General features: G+C 42.1%; 1 protein-coding gene across 1 annotated transcript in view; it reads right to left on the reverse strand.

Annotated features, from left to right (window-relative positions):
* The window catches only part of PTPRT (protein tyrosine phosphatase receptor type T), an 812,457-nt gene that overhangs the window by 395,856 nt on the left and 395,880 nt on the right, over positions 1 to 20,721 (reverse strand). Inside the window, exon 8 of the mRNA XM_030915349.1 lies at positions 1,633 to 1,929. Coding sequence (XP_030771209.1) covers positions 1,633 to 1,929 — 297 coding nt within the window. The remainder of the gene's footprint in view (positions 1 to 1,632; positions 1,930 to 20,721) is intronic.

Genomic DNA, 20,721 nt, shown 5'->3' on the forward strand with positions numbered 1-20,721 from the left:
GGCGAATTCTATGCTATCACTAAGGTAACTGCAGTGAACCTGGGAAGAAACATCCAAGTCGATCTGCGGCAATCAAGGAAAGCTTCCTGGAGGAAGTAACATTTGAGCAAAGACTTGAAAGGTCAATAGAGGTTTCCTTGCAAACATGAAGGAGAGGTCATTCCAAGCAAGAGAAATGGCATGGGTAAGGACAGAGAGGCAGGAAAAGTTCTGTGTTTTAGCAGTAGTGGCTCTGGGTTCTTGGAGTCTCAAGTTATGAGGAAGATAAACTGCAGGAAGCACACCCATTAGAAACTTGTAGGGTATGGAGGTGGGGTGGGTTGGGCAGGGAGACATGGAGGCTCCCAGGCTGACTTTCAGGTCTCTATCTTGAGTTACTAGATGCAGTTCATTGAGTTGAGGAACACAGGGAAAGTCAGTATCGAATTGGAGGTAAGTTCATTTTCAGATACCTTGAGTTTGAGATGACTGTCATCCAGCCAGGTGAATATTCAGTCCTGGGTGCATCCAATGTGTATGCTAAGCTTTTTATATGTATTTTCTGTTTTTAATTCTGACATAATTCAGCATTGTCTGACTTCCAAATTCAACATGTTTAAACAACATGATCCATATTTTCTCTTTCTGGAGGCACCAGTGCAGTCAAACCTTGGGCAGAGAAGGTGGTTGATACAGTTTGGGTATCTGTGCCCTCCCAAATCTCACATAGAATGTAATCTTCAATGCTGGAGGTGTGACTAGATCATGGAAGTGGATCCCTCATGGGTTGGTGCTGTCTTCATGCCAGTGAGTGAATTCCCCAGAGATCTGGTTGAGTGTGTGGCACCGCACCACCAATCTCTCTCTTGCGCCTGCTTTGGCCACGTGGTGTGCCTGCTTCTACTTCACCTTCCACCATGAATAAATGCTTCTCAGCCTCCCCCAAAGCCAAGCTGTGTCAGTGCTATGTTTTCTGAACAGCCTGCAGAACTGTGAGCCAATTAAACCTCATTTCGTTATAAATTACCCAGTCTCAAATGTTTTTTTGTTTTGTTTTGTTTTTTTTGTAGAGACAGAATCTCACTCTATTGCCCAGGTTGGAGTGCAGTGGTGCGATCTTGGCTCACTGCAACCTCTGCCTCCTGGGTTCAAGCAATTCTCCGGCCTCAGCCTCCTGTGTAGCTGGGATTACAGGCACATGCCGCCATGCCTGGCTAATTGTTTTGTATTTTAGTAGAGACAGGGTTTCACCATGTTACCCAGGCTGGTCTCAAACTTCTGAGCTCAGGCAATCCACCCACCCCGGCCTCCCAAAGTGCTGGGATTACAGGCATGAGCCACCGAACCTGGCCGCAGGTATTTCTTTATAGCAATGTAAGAATGGTCTAATACACTGGTATAAAGCAAGAAGAGGGATGGGGGGCCAAAGCTGAGTGCATGTCTATGGCAGAGCTGTCACTGTGATGGGAAAAGCACTCCCTGGAGGTGTGCAATGCCATTTACATAGTCCTTCACTGAAGACCTTGGAAAAGAAAGGTATGTGTGAGGGAATTAAAAATGTAGGAAAAATAAAAGCCTCATAACTGACTGCCACAGCCTTGTGAACATGATTCAATATCCCCATTCCCATGTAAGCTCTCCTCCCTTGCTCACCGTCTTCCTCAGTCTGCACCACCAGCTCCTCGCTCTCCATTCGGCCCTCGGGGTTAGACAGCAGGAGTCGCAGCCGAATGGTCATGAAGGGGCGCAGGCCTCGCAGGGTGTAGTGGGAAGAGGTCTGGATGACCTCCTCGGCCTCGTACTGCTGCTGGTTGAACACGTACTGGTACTGCACGGTGAGGTTGTAGCTATGGCAGCGGGTCACCGCGTAGCCGAAGGGCTCCCACTGCAGGGTCAGCTGCCGGGCTCGGATGTCTACGATTTCCACATTCTGTGGGCCATGCACCGGATCTGCAAGACATGCAGGCAAGAAACAAGGGCTCTGAAGAGACCATCGGGAAGCTGGGGTGCATGTTCTGCTAAAACAGGGAACACAGTTTTTCTAAACATATCTCCACCATTCAATCACTGCCATCATGATTTTTGACACATGCAATATAATTTAGAGACCTTTTTTCTTTAAATCAATCTCCCTTGTCTTCTTTAAATACATGCAGCTAATAGAAAGTATAAATATATAAAAGGAAAATGTCATCAATAAATGTTAACCATAAAAATAAATGTGAAATTGTTAAATTCTTAAGGGTGCATCAGAATACCACTGAAAACCTTCTTGGTACCACAAACAGTACACTCTCCGCTTCTGGGACATGCTTATTTAGACGGCTGCTGAGAGCTGACCTGCCTCCTTATACTGAATTCAGCCACAGCCTGTTCCCTTGGAGGTCAGCCTCTCCTCTTCAGCCAACAACATCCAGATGCACAAGCTGGAAACTGAGTCACAGCCTCAATCCCGCAACACCCAGTTTATCCATGCAGTCATCGTGACCCATTAGCTCTGCTTTGGGATTTCCTCTCCTTTCCTTGACAACACAGTTCATCATCTCCTAACCTCCTACAACAGTCTGCTACCCGTCTTTGTCTCCTCTCTGCTTTCTTCCTAACTGGCCCCTCTGGGAACATCATTGGAAAAGCAAATCTGAGCATGCCTTCTCACCCTAATGCCGTCTCCCACTCCACACTTACTATTGATCTTGGTCTCAGATCACCATACATAACATTGACCATGTCTAATTTTATCAGAAATATTCTGTTTATACTTTACGCACATTAGATATTTTTTCTTATATAAAACAGGTTATAACAAACAAGATGTTTTTCAAAAACTCTCACATGTAAAGCTTATTTTATGTTGAGGTTTAGGCATTTGTTTTTTGGGGTGGCTTGTTTTGTTTCTTTGAGATGGGAGTCTGACTCTGTCTCCTAGGCTGGTGTGCAGTGGCCTGATCAGAGCTCATCCCAGCCTCAAACTCCTAGGCTCAAGCAATCATGATCCTCTAGCCTCAGCCTCACACATAGGTGGGCCTACATCATGCTTGGCTAAGTTTTTTATTTTTATCTTTTCAGATATGGGGTCTCTCTATGTTGCCCAGGCTGGTCTCAAACTCCTGGGCTCAATCGATCATCCTGCCTTGGCTTCCCAAAGTGATGGGATTGCAGGCATCATCCATCATGCCTGGCTCCTGGCTCAGGCATTTGTCATCGTAGAAACATGACTGCTCATGTGATAGACACCCCCAGAAATTCTTGCGTCAGACTTTCTTATCTGGGAGGAGTTAGGCACAGGCTAGAGATTAAATCAGTACCTCTCCCCATACCTAAAAGACTTTGCCCAGTTATGTATCCTCTTTGGGTCCACTTTTTATTTCATTTGTAAAACGATGATAATAATAGTAGCTAACCTCATTGCAGGGGGAAGGGGAAATTAGATGAGATGTTTGTAAAGCAGTTAGAATTCAAACTTATAAGCACTCTACGTATGATAACTGGGGTGTGTTGTTCATTTTGCAGTAATAGTAATAATATATATGTAATCGTAATAATAATAGTGTTCCGTATGCTGTGTCCACCTTGAATGCCTTGTGAGTGGCAGTGCTGGGAGCACCCTTATGCAAAATGATGGAGCAGGGTTCCATCATTGCTCCAGTCGCCTCAGAGCACTTAGGGGTAAGGCTACCTCTGCACCAATGCAGCAATAAGAAAGAGGAGGTGCTATTGGTGCTAGTGGATCTGTCCCTATGGGGAAAATGTCCTGTAACTTGTGTCAGAGTCTAGTTGATCTGTCCCTTTGGGGAAAATGTCCTGTAACTTGTGTCAGAGTCTTACCAAGGAACACAGTTCACAGGAATGTCAGGGAACCTGGTAAGCCAGCACAGAGCTGCCCACGTGGCTGCAGGAGTGAGGGTGTTGAGGATAGTGGGCAGCCCTGGCCCCTGATCAACTGAGGAATTCATGGTCACTCTTACAGCCCAATTACTCATGCTCACAGGTCCTTTGTGCAAAGCAGAGCCAGCATCCCAAAATCAAATGGGTGACTCCGAGAATGTGACATTGAACAAGCTGTTGCTGAGGGCCTACTGTGGAACGGAAGGTGAAGTGTGGTCCCTGTAGCTGGGGATTATGATTGGGTGGGGTTGCGGCTGCTGGCTAAACACTTCACAGTTGTACAGAGTGCAATGAGAGCAGATGTACAGGCACAGAGAGAGCAAGAAATGGCTTGCCTGGGAAGCCCCAAGCATCCCCACCAGCCTTGCCTAGCTGGGGCCTGTCTACTTGTCCAGGTGCCAGAACTCTCCTGGCAGGGAGCCACTGCTCCTCTTCAGGGCTTCTTCAGTACTCCTCCCCTGGGTTTCCCTCCAAACTGATGCCAAGCCCCTATACAACACTCACCCACATGGTGCTCTCACCTCCCTCCTGAGGCAGGGAGAAGAGGAACACTTAGGACCCATTTAAACTCAAGGCTAAGACCACATTTTATTGAATATCTTAAAATGTACCACATCCCATGTTAAATATAATTTTTGACATCTTCATTATGGCCTTAACCCACAAACAAAACTATAAAAACAAAACACCATTGATGGAGCCGTAGCCACAAGTGCTGGGCTCTATCTTCTGAACCATCTTATGACCCGAGGAGGAAGGATGGCCCACCCCACATTACAGATGAATAGAGGTCCAGAAGTGTGCAGGAGTTTGTACAGAGTAGCAGGGACAGCAGGTGACAAAGTGGGGTTTTGAACTTGTCTGCCTGACCCCACATGTAGTGTGCAAAGTAAAAATCTCTGTAAGTTATCATTTGCACTCTCTATTTTGGAAATCTCACTACCTGGGAGGAAGGCATCACTAGCTGTGTCCTAGAGGAAACCAGAGCTCTTTGAGACAAAATGATTGGCCTAAAGCCACAGAGTGAGAGGCACAGATAAGATCTGAGGTCTGCCAGAGTCAAAAACCTGTGTTTTCTCAGCACCTTGATGCCACTGGAGACTGAGAGCAGGGAAAGAACATAAACATGAGGCATGTCGCCTGCATCAGAAGTCTGGAGAGACTTGAAGAGAATATTGTGAGAAAGCCAAAATAGTATAAGGCAAAAATGACCTGGGTCTCAGGAGCCTAGAACCTGCGGGAGAGGATGGTGCAGTGACGTAAACACATTTAGTGCAAAGCTGACCACTGGCCTTTTGATCCCTGGTCTCCATTCTCCCTGGAGCTCACCTCTGGAGGTGTGTACATACACACATTTCTGCTCCTCTTAAAGGAGTAAACAGGAGCATCTTTTTAAAGAAGACAAGGATATTGTGATCTTGCCACACAGCAAAGAGACTCTTCCAGACCGGGAAAGTTGGGATACAGGAAAAGCCACTTGTTCCCTCTTGAGCAATCCTCTTGAAAACCATCCTCTGACTGTCACAGTGGGCCCCAAGTACAGTGGTGCTAATTAGATCGTGGCTTGAAGCCAGACTACCTTGGACAAGGGCATGTCATTGCTGAGCCTCCATCTCCTCATCTATAAAGTGGAAATTATTACACTAGTCTCAGAAGGTTGTTAACGAGCATAAGATGAACTGTAAAGAGAGAGAAAATTTCCTTTGCCTAACAGTAGGTACTCCTCTTAGAGAGAATTGCCTTTCTTGGAGAAATGCCTTTGGAAGCTTGTGTGGGGTAGAAGCTGCATTCTTGGGGCCTCAGCATCACTTATGCTGAGATTCCAGTGGAAGAGAAAAATAAACCCACTGGGGGCTCGGATGGAATAAGAGAGGTGTGAGGGTGAACAAATGGCAGAACACTGGGTGAAACCCAATAGGATCACTCCCCAAGTGACTTTTAGATCTCCAGCAAGGCCCTCAAAATACAACAAAGATGTTTGCTGTGCCTGGATCTCCTATGGGTTCTAGAAAGGACTGAGGTCTGCATGCCTTGGGCCTAATAAGATGCCATGTGGGAACACAGGGACCAGAGGCAAAGGAACCTTGGAAAATTTGCTCATGTGTGTTACTGAAATCTTGGGAGATGATTTTGGGGGTTCTACTGGCTATGAAAATTCAGAGATTCAAGGAAATCTCAGTTTGTATTCCAAAGGCAAGAAGGACTCTGGTGAACCTAGAGATTGGGTACCTGCAGGTGAAAGCATTTTGTAAATCTGAGAACTCCCATTCAAGAAAGGGAAAGACAGTGGCTATTAAGTGGCAACACTGAGTTAGGTGCTACCCTTAGCACTTGGGTATTTAAGGGTAATTTTTTTTTTTTTTTTTTTTTGCATTCAAGCAAGAGAATATCCTGAAATCCTATTCAATGGAAACTAGTTTTGAGAGTGTGATGGAAGCATTCATGCTTTCAGTCTGATCCCCTCTAAACCTCATCTGCCAAACCCAGCTTCTGCTGGGTAATAGCCTGCAGCATGGAGAATCTGGGGTTTACATTCAGGTTGGTGCAAACAAGTTGGAAATTGCTGAGAAAGCCTTGTGTGTGCAGTGGAGATTGGTTTGTTGAATTTACATCCCCCGTGTAAATACAGCCAAGCCTACAGCCTATGGTTTCTGCCTCCAGATAAAGCCCTGTCCATATGACCTTCTTGAGTAACAGCCCATAGGCCAAGAAGATGGCAAACAGTGGGAAGAGAGTGTGGCTTGTCTGGGAAGCTGGAAAACCATCTTCTGATAGAAAATCAAAGTGGCTCTACCTCTGGGTGCACTTTCTGTATGCTCTTAGACTAGACAACAGTGGCCTTGTCCTATGCCCTGTACTTTAGAGAGCCACTTTGGCCCACTTCAGACTGTGCCCTCTTCTCAGAGCAAGGGATCAGGGGGTCAATGGGCTGGCCAAAGGACCTGGTTCTGTCCTCTCCCTTCTGGTCCAGGCTCCACATATATGATACCCTAGAATTCCCTGCCCAGAGGCCCTACACTCAGTTTCAGGGTCTCTTCCCTTAGTCTGTCCTTCCTGTGAGTGGCCCTTGGCCCAAGGATGGCCAAAGGATGGCTGTCTGGGGGAAGCGGACATAACTTGCACCTGAGGACTGAGGTTGCTGCGCACAAACATATGTGGGGCCCTTGTGGGGAACAGATGTGGTTGGGTGAAAGGAGAATGGGGAAGGGACCACGTGCTGACAATTGTATTCTTACCCTGGATCCTGTGATTAGGCACATGTTAGGGACAGGCTTGTGTGCATGCATGTGTGACTGACCCACTCAGGTTTTCAGAAGCTTCTCCATTCTTACTGCTGCCTCAGGAAGGCAGGGTGGTCCTCCTCACCTCTGAACCCTGCTCCTCTTTCTACATCAGCTCTTACTAAAGTACCACATCCATCCTGAAGTACATTTTCATCCTAATACCTGAGCCCACCCTGCAACAGGTACCTTCCTGCCCCCAAATGCCCCTGAGTCATTTTCCACTTCTCACTTCTCAAATCCCATATTCTTAAAGCAAAACAAGGGATTACAAATACCTTCACACCTCCACGCTTTTGCCCAGCTATTTCCTCTGCTTGGGATGCCACCAACAAATCCTCATTCAGTATTTTCAAGGCCCAGCTCCAATGCCACCCTTTACTTGTGACTTTCTCTAACAGTCTCCCTTACTCATAATTAATGCCTCAATGACCTTTTTTCCTTAACATGCAATCGTATGTCTCCCATAGCTCTTATCAGACTTCAGGGTTATTGTTTATATGTTTGGTTCATGTTCACCTCCACTGCCAAACTGTGAGCCCCTAGATCTCCTCATTTTATAACTACAATGTATAGCTGCTGAATAAATGAATGAATAAGTACATAAATGAATAAATCTAGAAAGTAGTGATGGCTGAAGACCAAACCACCCACATTTAGGTGCTAATACAGGGCAGGGGAAAAGCAATAAGCAGTGGGTTCAATCAGGATCTCTTTACAACCCATCTGTTAAGGGTAATCATGTGGTTAAGTCAGAATTGGCTCCCTTTTTTGCTCTGTATGGACTCAGCCTCCATCCCTGCTGTCAAAGGCAATAGCTGTAGAATCTTCTAATGACCTTAATCAAGGCAGAACATCTTATTAAAAAACAAGCAGCAAAACAGATTTTCAATTCATGAATTTGCTGTGTATTCATCTTTGCATGTGGAGTTGGCTGGAGCATATGTACCGTTCAAAGTTGAACCTAAATTGAGATAATTTGGGGCGTGGGGCTGAAAATGTGGAGGTGTATAGCTTGTATGTAAAATTAATTTTTTATCCATTTGGAGATGCAATTTGAGTTCTTTTCAAATTAAATTGCAATGGAGTCCTAGGCAGCTGGAAACATTATTGCCAACATAATTTGATACTGCAAGAGCAGAAATACGTTGACAGATAGTTCGATGTGACCATTAATTTGCACTTTCTGCATGGAAATGATATGCAAAGGGAATAAAAAGGTAAGGGGAACAAAAACAAAATCCATCTTCTTTCCAGCATTATCCAAACCCACTCTCTTGGTTATTTTCCACCACCTCTTCTAATTTATTGTAGATGTTTGGTGGACAAGAATTTGTTGAATACGGGTTCACTACTCCTAATCCAAAAATCTGAAATCTGAAATATTCCAAAATCTGAAACTTTTTGAGTGCCAGCATGATGCTCAAAGGAAATGCTCATGGGAATACTTCAAATTTCAGATTTTCAATATTAGGGATGTTCAACTGGTAAGTATAACGCAAATATTCCAAATCTGAAACATTTCTGGTTCCAATCATTTCAGATAAGGGATATTCAGCCTATATTACCATAGATATCTTATAAATGTAAGCAAGGATAGGAATCCAGGAGCTTCACTTGGAGATGCTGGTAATTCCACAATATAGAAGCACTAGATCCTACCTGTGTTGATGACTAGAATCACCTGAAGCTGGAGCATGTCACCTTGCGAGAAGGCAACTCGGTTGCTACCCTCCTATAGCAATGCCACAGAGAAGGTAATCCATTCACATGTTCATTGTCTCATTTCTTAATTGAAAACTACTCACTGAGCATGGAGGCATCATGACATGGGGAAAATAACATTGGTTCTGTGATCACCTGAACCTAAGCACATCACTTACCCTCCTGTGTCTGTGCCTTATTTTTCTCGCAGAGGAAACATAGATGATACTCCCTGACTCTTAGGGCTATGAGGTGAATTAAGAAGACAATATATTCCAGAGTCTTGGATGGTACTAGACACAGTTGCATTCCCTCAAACCCAGAGTGGAAGGTGAGACAGAACAGCCACTGAGACAAACAGGGGTTGTGGAGGTTTCTGTGGATCTCTGACCTGGTTGTGAGTCTAGTTGACTACTGGACTCATTCTTTTAACCAACTACAGTTTAGTGTTAGAAAGCTTCCATTAATGCCCTTGCAGTTATTGCTGTATCTACTCCTTCCATTCTACATATGTATCCTGAACCTCTGAGATGGGCCAGGCATTAGGGTTGTAGTTGAATGGGATACTTTCTTGCCTTTGTGAAACTCATGCTAGGGGGATGCAATAATCTTGAAGGACGATATAATGAAGCTTGATGAGTCTTTTGCAGGGAAAGTATTGGGCTTCCAGACAATGGACACAGTATAGCATTGAAACTCATCTAAGCCAATTTGATGATGACTCATGTACAACCCTGACATTCTTTTTCATAGAAACCAAAGCCATCAGAGAAATTTAAGGTGAATGAGGGTTAACGATTCCCCAACAACTGCATTATGAGATGATAATAAAAGCAAGCCTCAGGCCAAATTCTACTACACAGATGGACACATTATACAAGCATTTATTAGCAAATGGGCACAAAACAGCTCAAACAATCTATTTCATAAAGTTCATGAAGTCCCAGCAATAGATGAATTAGTTACTATTTTTCATGAAAGGTTCATTCGAGGCAAGTACAACAATACTTTAAGGCAGAAGTTAGAGAGCTTTTTTTTTTTTTTTTTTTTTAAAGGGCCAGACAGTGAATATTTAAGGTTTTGCACCTTTGCAGATTGACAGTCTCTGTTGCATCTTTCCATCTTTGCTATTATAGTGCAAAGGTAGCCACAGACAACATGTACACAAAATAGGTGTGGCTGAGTTTCAATAAATGTTTATTTACAAAAAGCTAGAACCTTAGGCTATAGCATGCTCACTCTTGTTATGGAGGTAAAATAAATGACTATGATTGTCACTTAGGCAGCCAGTAATCCTCCTAATCTCATAGCTAACACAGTACTGTTTAGGAATCAAGGTTTTGACACCATCCCTAAGGTTGAAGACTAGAGGTCTTACAGGATTATTCTTTATTATGTACTTCTGGAGAGTATTTTAAAACCATTTTGGTCAACCCTCATGGTTTAAATACTTTTCATTTCACCAATTAGAATGTACTTGTAACATTTATTATGCTAGTCCACGGGTTCTTGATTTCAATCACAGCAATCAATTTCTAATATTTAGTTTGCTAATTAGCAAAATGGAGGTTGTTGATCAAGATATGGCATCAGCATAGCTGGGAAAATACGCGTGCACTCACCACATCTGGTTAATTTAATTTTTTTTTTTTTTTAGAGACAAGCCTCTCACCAGTTGCTCAAGCTGGTCTCGAAATCCTGGCCTCAAGTGGTCCTCCTGCCTCAGCCTGAGAGACAGAGCAAGACCGTGTCTCTAAAAGAAAAAACTATATATATATATGTGTGTGTGTATGTGTATATATATGTATATATATGTGTATATATATGTGTGTGTATATATATAGCTTGCCCAATACAATTTACCCATCACATCCCACTGTGTAAGCTTAAATATTCGAGATAAGTTACCAACAATGTAACATTTAGTCTAGAGGTCAAGAATTCTTTCCTGAAAAAGGGGTCTTGGGCAAAGGATGGATAGGATTTAAACAGGTAAAGGGGAAGGGTGTGTATAGGAGGGGACAAGAGAGGGGGAAAAGGGAGTGGGAAGGCTAAGGCCCAGATAAAGGAGGCAGCACATTTAAAGTCTGAGAGACAAGAGCAAGGAGGCTAATGACCATGGAGATTGCCATGCTTGAGTGGACAGTCCACAAGAGCAGGAATCCCTGCCTTTCACCACATATGCACACCCTATACAGTGATGTGCTAGGCCAGTCTGGGTGTTACACATTGGTCCTCCTACCATCCCTAAGAAGAAAATGAGGATAACAACTAGGGCAGTTTTAACAGTATGATAAGAGTGTTCTTTGCCAAAAGCAAAGCACTGGACAGAGTCGTTTGTTTTGTATTTTGAGTTTCTACCGTGTGCTAAGAACTCTACTGGATGTAGGAGTTAACCAAACAGGCAAAAACCCTCTCTGCCCTTATGGTGTGTGTATTCTAGTAGGGGTAGGAGATTAAATAATATATTAGATAAACCAGAAAAGTATGTAACACATCAGACAATAGTAAGTGCTGTGGAGAAAAATCAAGCAGGGAAGAGAGACTGGAGGGTTGCGAAAGGCTTATGTCTACAATTTTACTTCTTTGATCTGAGGCCTTAGCATCAGCTCCTTGATCTTTCCTGATCTTTCTTCTTCATTTACCCTAAAGTTTTTACTTTTGTTTCCCATGGCTTAGCGTGAAATATTTTTTGAGCATCTATAGGGTGGCGAGCTAGTTTTGGGGAACACAGTGTTAACAAAAATAGACATAATTCCTGCCTCCTTTGAGCTAAATCTGTTGAGAAAAACAGACGAAAACAACCATCATGGCAGCCAAACATATGAGCTAACCAAATTGTAAGTTTTTGAAGGAAATACAGATGCTATAATATGATGATAACGCAAATAAAAAGTGTTTTGAAGGAAACATAAGGGATCAATTGCATAAAAATGGCAAGCTACGTATGGTAGTCAGGGAAGATGACTGAAGAGGTGACATTTGGACTGAAAGGTTTCACTCTTCCCTCCCTATTCTCACTTCTCACCCAGTTTCCACTCATTCTTTTTTGTTTTTGAGACAGTCTCGTTCTGTCACCCAGGCTGGAGTGCAGTGGCGTGATCTTGGCTCACTGCAACCTCCACTTCCCAGGTTCAAGCAGTTCACCTGCCTCTGCCTCCCAAATATCTGGGATTACAGACCACGCTCGGCTAATTTTTGTATTTTTAGTAGAGACAGGGTTTCACCACATTGGCCAGACTGGTCTCGAACTCTTGAACTCAAGTGATCCACCCGCCTTGGCCTCCCAAAGTATTGGGATTACAGGTATGAGCCATCGTGTCCAGCCTCCACTCATTCTTTAGCCCTTCCTTTAAACATCAGTTCTTCCAAGAAAGCCATCGCTCAAAAGCTTCTCTCACCCAGTTGGGTATGTGTCCCACCCCATCCCACTCAGATGAATGTAAAATTGGGTCCAATCAGGGCTAGTCCAACAGCCTTATCCCATAGGTCCTACAGTCAGTTTGGGGTATGGAGGGGGAACCCAGAGTCAGATATAACCCAGATTCACAAAGCAGCCTATTGACTGGGGTCGTGGCCTTCGGGCCCACAGTAAGCACAAAAACTGCAGCCCAAGGGCCTTCAGCCAGTTACTCAGCCATTGTCTTTGGCTCCAAACATCCCTCTGTATCTTGCTTTATGGTGCTAAGGCTAGGATGGCACAAAACACATGTGCTCTACTCTCTGGCAGCATGCTAGTATCTGCCCATAGGGGGCGATAGAGGGAGCCTGCGGGGCTGGAGGATGCGGAGACTTCAGCATCAGGTATCCACGTAGCCTTTTCATTCTGTCACGGCGTTTGGATGTAGCTTGCAGTTTCCCCAACACTTACAGAGCCAGCCTCATTGCAGCACCTCAGAGACACCAGCACCAGCCTCTTTTTGTTCTTTTCAACCCTGGCAGTAGCTGCTTCCCACAGTTGCCACCTTTGTCTAATGTTTTCATGTTCTCTTTTAATGTTTTCCATTTTCTAGGCAATTCTTTATATACAGTTAACCAGAGGTTCACAGTGCCCTTGGTGTTTTGGTAACTGTTTTTTTTTTTTTTTTTTTTCCCCACAGATCCTAAGCCAAAAATAAAAATAAAAAATACCCAACAGTTTCATGTATTAGTTGTTCCAAACAACTTAATAAGTATTTGCCTCCTAACAAATAAGAAGTGGTTTGAGAAAACAGTACATACAAATCAAAATAAAGTTATTTTTTGGTCTTTCTTAACTACAGTTACTTCCTAATAGGATGCATGTATCTGTTGAGCATTACACAATTTCTCAAACTGAGGATTCAGATTAGACAGACACTGCCACTTTCGTTGCCTGTTCCATGTTGATTTTGGCACATAACTTGCATTTCATCATGGCAATTGCCAGAAGCCCAGTTTTGCCAAGATATGACATCAGAAGGAAAGTAGCCCAATCTCATGTTGAAACTGTCGGCCCCTTCAAGTAGTCATTTGTAGCATGTCTGACAGATGATGCCATGTTTTCCATGATACTGGTACTACTGGTGCTCTTGTGAGTTAATAATGGTGCCTTATACTGTCTCAGCACAGTTTGAAAACCAGGATAGTTAACAATTCTATATAGGCAATTCTGTCTAACTGTCATGATTTATCTCCAAAACAGACCTTGACTGATGCAGGACCCCACTGCCTAAACTTCCTTAATATTCCAAGTTCCCATCTTTGTCTCCCAGTATTCCACACAGCCTGGGCACCTCATGCCCACAAATCTGATGTCCTAGCTGCCACATTCTGCTTCCCAGCTCTGTCTCAGACCTTGATCTTCTCTCTCTGCCCCATTCAGATGCAGTCCCCTGGACTGTGGCTGAGCCAGGGAGCGGGGTGGTCAGCTGTGTGTCTACGGCCACGTCAACTGCTCAGGTGCTCAAATGCTGGCAAGAATTAAATGGACACAGGCCAAAGATGCAGCCTGAAGATAGAGACTTTGGAATGTTTAAAAATTACTTTTGCCCTAGAGAAAATCGGATTGGGAAAGGAGAAGCAATTTTGAAATTACATGGTTTCGGTTTGCAGAGAAAGGAAAAAAGATTTGGGGGGAAGACAAGGAGAAGTCAAACCCATAACATCTGGGTTGGTTTCATTTCAGTTCCCACTTGATTCTTGGCAAGTTGCCTTATTCATTTAAAGAAAAAAAAAGGAAAAGAAGAAAAGCTGGAGAAAGAATAAAACCCGAAACATTTCTGATGGTCAAAAGCCACCTAGCACTGGGCCCGGGTGAGGTATTAAACATTCTGAATACTTTACTTGTCCTGGCTGTGAACAACAGGGCACTGGAATTAGAAAAATCTCAGCGTAGCTAATTTGCCATCGCTGCCTAAGAAGCCATGTGTAAATCAAATTGTTTCTAGACTATGTAAAAACAAACAAAAGTAGTATTTCCTAATTGGACTCTGATGGCCTCTCTTCTAGAAGCACTATCTTTATTCCAGTTGGAGAATTTGGCTTTTCATATTCAGATCCAGGGCTTTTCAAAGCTGAGGCTGCTCATAGCTGACAACTCCCCCATCCCAGGACATTCTTGATCTCCCAAGGAATCACATTAATCTACAGACACTACTCAGGACTGCTGGACCTTGAAAAGCCCTGCTGTGTCAGCAGCCCCAGAAATGCCTACCAAGCTTTTTTATGATGTCCAAAGCTTTACTCTTTGAAATGTACAAGAGTGTCATTAAACTGAAGGAACATTTTCAAATGAAAACCGTCAGTTGAGGAAGGCTTACTTTCTATCAAATCTCATTTGAGACTTACCTAGGCAATGAAAAAGGCAATTGACAAAACAAAGCTGTCTATCTGTTAATTTGTGGCAAACAAGAAGGGAACCCAGTAGAACAGGGATCACAGTAGAACAGTAGCTAGAAGACACATTATCTGACTGCCTGCCTCACTCATTTGTGACGTACCTGCTGACCTTGTTAAGCACCTCTCAGAAAAGATGACGGGTTAAAATGCACATATTCTGTTTCTTGGCTGACCCCTCTAATAGGGGCTGACGCTTGGCCATGACATTGTGAGACACAATCCTAGCACAGGCGTTTACATAAGCCACCAAATGATAATTCTTCGTATCAGAATCTCAGAAACGATCACTATTCCTCCTTGACTTTCAGTTTTGACTTAGCCTTCTAAGGATGGCCTCTGCAAAATATGAGCTCTCCTTAAGTGTCATCAGTCTTGATGCCTTTTCCACTTTCCATCTTCCTCCATCTGCAAATAGTCTTGCTCAGATACTTGATGTTTTCATATTTTCTCTCTCTTGCCCATCAAAACTTATTTATGAATGGTGTGACATTGAAAAAATACTTTTACCCTTCCTGAACCCCAGTTTTATAATTATACATACCTACTACATTTCTTGTAGGGTTTAAATAACATTATATGCATGTATTGTTAGTGGGATATTGTCATCATAGTGCTGTATAGCAAATCACCCCCAAAGCCACCGGTTTACAGCAACAGGCATTTATTCTTAAGCTCATACATCTGCTTGTATAATCTCCTGGTGTGGACCAGCCGGGCATGGCTCCAGGCTATGAGGTGTGCCCAGGTCTGCCTGATGTATGTTTATTTTACAAACCAGGTTGAAGGAACGGTAGCCCCTCAGAGGAAGTTGTTTCCATGATGAATGCACCAGAGCCACACCAACCCATGTAGGAGCTCTTAAGGCCTCTCTCATGTCAAGCTTGCTAATACCATATTGACAGAGCAAGTCACACAGGCAAGCCCAACATCAATGAAGCCACTCGTCCCACAGTTAGAAAGGGTGGGAGTAGCAGAGGTAAGTGAATATTTACTGAAAGATAACTCAAATTATCAGATCAACAGATGTGTATGTTTTGATTAACATGACCGGCCAATACTCCTTCACATAGTACAGGCTTGGTCCCCTGAGGGAGGAAAGTCTGACTTTGAGTCAGGTGTGTGGAGAGCCAGAAGATTCTGCTAAAGCCATAAGATATAGGCAGTTTCCTGCTGTATGTTCATTTTAACTATTATGGAACGTGTCTCTTGGAGAGAAGGGCAGAAGTCTAATAGAGAGACCTGGAGAAGTCACCCCGCCATTTGCAGTCTTTGTCAATCTCAATATGACATTCCCAGCCAATATGACATTCCCAGCCAATATGACATTCCCAGCCAAACTGGTCAGGTGAGTTATTCCTGTCCTTATCTCCCAAATGCTGGCTCAGACCACATCCCTCCACACCCCCGATATCCTCTGTCCCAAATCCAAACTCTACAGTAGGCAAAAATATCAGCCCCCAAAGAGGTTCACATCCTAATACTCAGAACCTGGGAATCTGTTATCTTACATGGCAAAAAGAACACGGTGAATGTGATTAAGGATCTTGAACTGGGGAGATGATCCTGGATTATCTGGGTGGGCCCTGTGTACTCATAAGGGTCCTTATAAGAGGGAGGCAAGAGGGCAGAGAGGAGAAATGATGTTAGGCTGACAGCTTCAAGGATGGAGAAAGAACAGCAAGACAAGGCATAGAAGTGGCCTCCAGAAGCTGGAAAAGGCAAGCAACAGATTCTCCCCCAGAGCCGACAGAAGGAACACAGCCCTACAGACCTATCTCAGACTTCTGACCTCCAGAACAATAAATCAGTGTTGTTTTAACTCCCACGCTTGTGGTGAATTGTTCCAGCGGCGAGACGAAACTAACACAGACCTCAAAGATTGCTCTGCTTATTTCTGTATGTTTACCCACACTCTTCACTTTCACTGCCTTCCCTCTGTAGACCCATTATGTTTTATACACGGTCTTTTGCCTGAATGAGTTCTTGTAAAATACATGTAATTGTTTAGTATGCATGTATTTTTAATTATGTAAATTGGAATGTGTTATAGCTCGTTTACCTTTGTGTCACTCAGCACTACACTTTTGACATCCACCCAGGCTGCTGTGTGCCCTTAGTTCATGATTTTCAACCATTATATGGGGTTCTGGGGTGTGTTCTCTCCATACTTTATCAATCTGCTCCCCACTGACAGACACCGTTTGCTTCTCACTCATCACTACCAGAAATCACGCTGTAGTAGACCTTCTCAGGTGTCTCCTTCTAGATCTGTGTGAATTCCTTTGTGGTCTACATTCCTAGGGGCAGAAATACTGACGTATAGGCTATGTATAAATTTAATTTGACAAAGTACTGTCAGATTGCTGTCAGAACAGCAGCTCCAAAACTTTTAGCTGTATGTAAAGGTACTAGTGAACCCACATTCATCCACCCTTTGGTATTATCCAATTTTTCAACTGTCCGATGGGCACTACATATTTTTCCCCATTACTATTTTAATTTATATTGTTCCAGTACTAAGGAGTTTGAGAATTTCTTCCTATATTTATTGGCCTTTTGGATTTTTATCTTTATAAATTCCTTGTTCAAATCCTTTGCACAATCATCTACTCATCTGTAGAATTCTTTGTATATTTTAGCGTTTTGTTGTTGTTGTTCATGATAATCTTTAATAGCTAAGAGTCCTTTATTTTTGGTGTAATAAAATCAACCAAGTGCCGGGTGTGGTGGCTCATCTTGTAATCCCAGTACTTTGGGAGGCTGAGGTGGGCAGATCACCTGAGGTCGGGAGTTCAAGACCAGCCTTACCAACATAGAAAAGTCTCATCTCGACTAAAAATGCAAAATTAGCCGGACATGGTGGCACATGCCTGTAATCACAGCTACTCTGGAGGCTGAGGCAGGAGAATTCCTTGAACCTGGGAGGTGGAGGCTGCAGTGAGCTGAGATGGTGTCACTGCTCTCCAGCCTGGGCAACAAGAGCAAAACTCTGTCTCAAAAAAAAAAAAAAAAAAAAAAGAGAGAAAGAAATATGAAAAACAAATAAATAAAATCAACCAAGTTTTTGAACTTAGGGTTTGCTACTTTTTAAAAATGTCTCCCTAATGGTAGACATGAAATCTGTTCTCAAATATTCCATGTCCCTCTTGTTCCAGGCACGTGGTCAGGTTGTACTTTCCTTTGAAGTTAGGTATAGCCATGGGACTTTCCTTGTCCAGTGATAAATGAGAAGATATCACCTGTCACTTTCAGGGTTGTTTTAAAGCCCATGTGAGATTGGCCCATTTCACTTTCCCCTGTTGACCTATGTGATCACAACACACTAGCGAGAGAGAGATTTCTGTTGTGGGTTAAGCCATCAGATTTGGGGGTCATTTGTCCCTTGAGCATACCTAGCCTGTCCTGACTTGTTTATTTCTTTTATCCCATTCCCCACTCCCCTACCATGAGCAACCATTCTAATATATTTATTTTGTGTTCTTAGAAAATGCATCCTATTATGCATGCATTTTTAAATTTAGATAAATGGTGTTGTGTTGTCTCACTGTGTTTCTTACTTTCTTCACTCAGCATTATGCTTTTAAGGTCCAGCCACATTGCTACACGTGCATATCAAATCTGTTGTTAAATGCTGTGTGGGTGAGCCACAGCTGTGATTTCCCTCTCTTCCTATGAAAGACATAACTTTTTTTGAAGAAATCTTTGCCCAACCCTAGTCTACAAAGTTATTCTGCAATATTCTTTTCTAACTTTATAGCTTTATCTTTCACATTGACATCTTAGGTCTCCAGAGTCCGCCACCCTGGTAGTAGGTATTAAGGTGGTATTCAGTTTTATTTTCCTCTACACAGTAAAAAAAAAAAAAAAAAAAAAAAAACTTTTCCTCAAAACCATTTGCTTACTATTCTGTCCAGCTGATCTATAGACCCATCTCTATCGCACATGAAGTTTCCAGATATACATGAAATGATTCTTGAGCTTTCCATTCTGTTCTATTGATCCATTTCCTATTACAGCATGAATACTATACTTTTTATAGTTATGGCTTTAATAGTATATTTTATATACTAATGTATGGGAGGGTACATTTTCTGTTTTTTTAATCCCTCCTTGAAGTTGACTACTATGATTTTTTTCCCCCTATATACACTTATTAGAGAAAGTGTATCAAGTTCCTTAAAATTTAACAGAAACTTTTATTGATGTTGAATTAAATTTATAGACAAATTTAGGGAGGATTTTCATTTGTGTAATATCTTCCCATCCATGGCCATGGACTTTTTCTCCATCTATTCAGGTCTTCTTTTAAGTCTCTTATTAGTTTTAAAGTTTTCTCCATTGAGATTTTATATATTCTTGGACTACTTAAATCCTAAATATTTGATTATTTGTATTACAATTGTCTTAAATTAGACTTTCTAGTTCATTATTGCTGGTGTACAGACATGCTATTGATTTTTGTAAGTTAATCTTATATCTGGCAACCTTGTTGAACTCTCTTATTACTTACCACAATTTTTGATTGCCACTGATTTTTCTAAGAGGATTATCATACCATCTACAAACAATGAGTTTTATTTCTTTGCAATCCTCATATATCTTATTTCATTTTCTTTCCTTAAAGTTTGGGCCAGAAACTCCAGCATTATGTTAAATAGCAGTGATGGTTCCACTCTTCTCCCTGCTCCAAAAAGGAATGCACCTGCATTTTCTATATTAGGTATAATAATTGCTGTAGAATTTTGGCTTATAAACTGGCAATCTAACAAAAGTTTCCCTTTATTTTCTAAGAGTTTTAAAAATAATCATAAATTGGTGAATACCTTTACCAAATGCTTATCACCTATTCACTCATCTAAGGACATTTAGGTATTTTCCAGTTTAAGGTAATTATGAGTAAATCTGCTATGGACATTCATGTATTGAGTGTTTGTCTCAAGGATTGAAATAATCATATGATTTTTATTCTTTAGCATATTTAAAGTAGTGAATTGCATTAACATTGAAAAAAACTTGTTCCTGGGATAAGCCCCATATAAATATAATTATTATTTTTGTAAAACAGTGTTGGCTTTGTTAGCTAGTATTTAACATAGAATGTATTTTCTATACATTCACACATGAAATGGGCCTGTATTTTCTTTTCTTGTATTCTAATCTGATTTTGGAATCAAGATTCCAGTAAATTCAAGTAACCCTTTGGTCTTATTTTCTAGAACAACTTTCATAAATTTAAAATTAAATCTTCTTTAAAAGTTCGGCAGCGCTCACCTGTCGATCATGCGGTGTTTTGAAGAAGGGCTTGACTACCATTTCAATGTCTTTAATTTTACTGATTCATTTAAAAGTTCTTTTTCTCCTCATGTAAATTTTGTCATTTTATCTTTATCTAAGATTGTATTCAATCTAGTTTCCAATTTAATAACACATAGTTCACTATATTCTTTTTGTTTGTTTTTGAGATAGAGTCTTATGCTACCACCCAGGCAGGAGTGCAATGGCATGATCACAGTTCACTGCAGCCTTGACTTCCAAGGTCCAAGTGATTCTCCCACCTCAGCCTCCCAAGTAGCTGGAACTCTAACCATGAATCACCACCCTCATTAATTTTGTGTATGTGTATGTATATGTGTATGTGTATGTGTATGTATATATATACACGTGTGTATATATACAGAGAGATGTGTGTGTGTGTATATATACACAAACATACATGTATATATACACACACACATACACAAACATACACAGAGAGAGAGACAGAGAGAGAGAGAGAGAAATGGGGGTCTCACTATGTTGCTCAGGCTGGTCTTGAACTCCTGGACTCAACTGATTCACCTACCTCAGCCTCCCAAAATGCTGGGATTATAGGTGTGAGCCACCATGACTGGACTCACTATATTCTTTTTTTTTTTTTTTTAATTGCATTTATTACATCTTTCTTTCTCATTTTGGTCTGGTTTTTAGTATTCTTTTCAACTAAGAGTTTTCATTTTCTAAGCTCTTCTCCATT

Source organism: Rhinopithecus roxellana, chromosome 13, assembly GCF_007565055.1.
Source record: "Rhinopithecus roxellana isolate Shanxi Qingling chromosome 13, ASM756505v1, whole genome shotgun sequence".
In the NCBI taxonomy this organism is placed as follows: Eukaryota; Metazoa; Chordata; class Mammalia; order Primates; family Cercopithecidae; genus Rhinopithecus; species Rhinopithecus roxellana.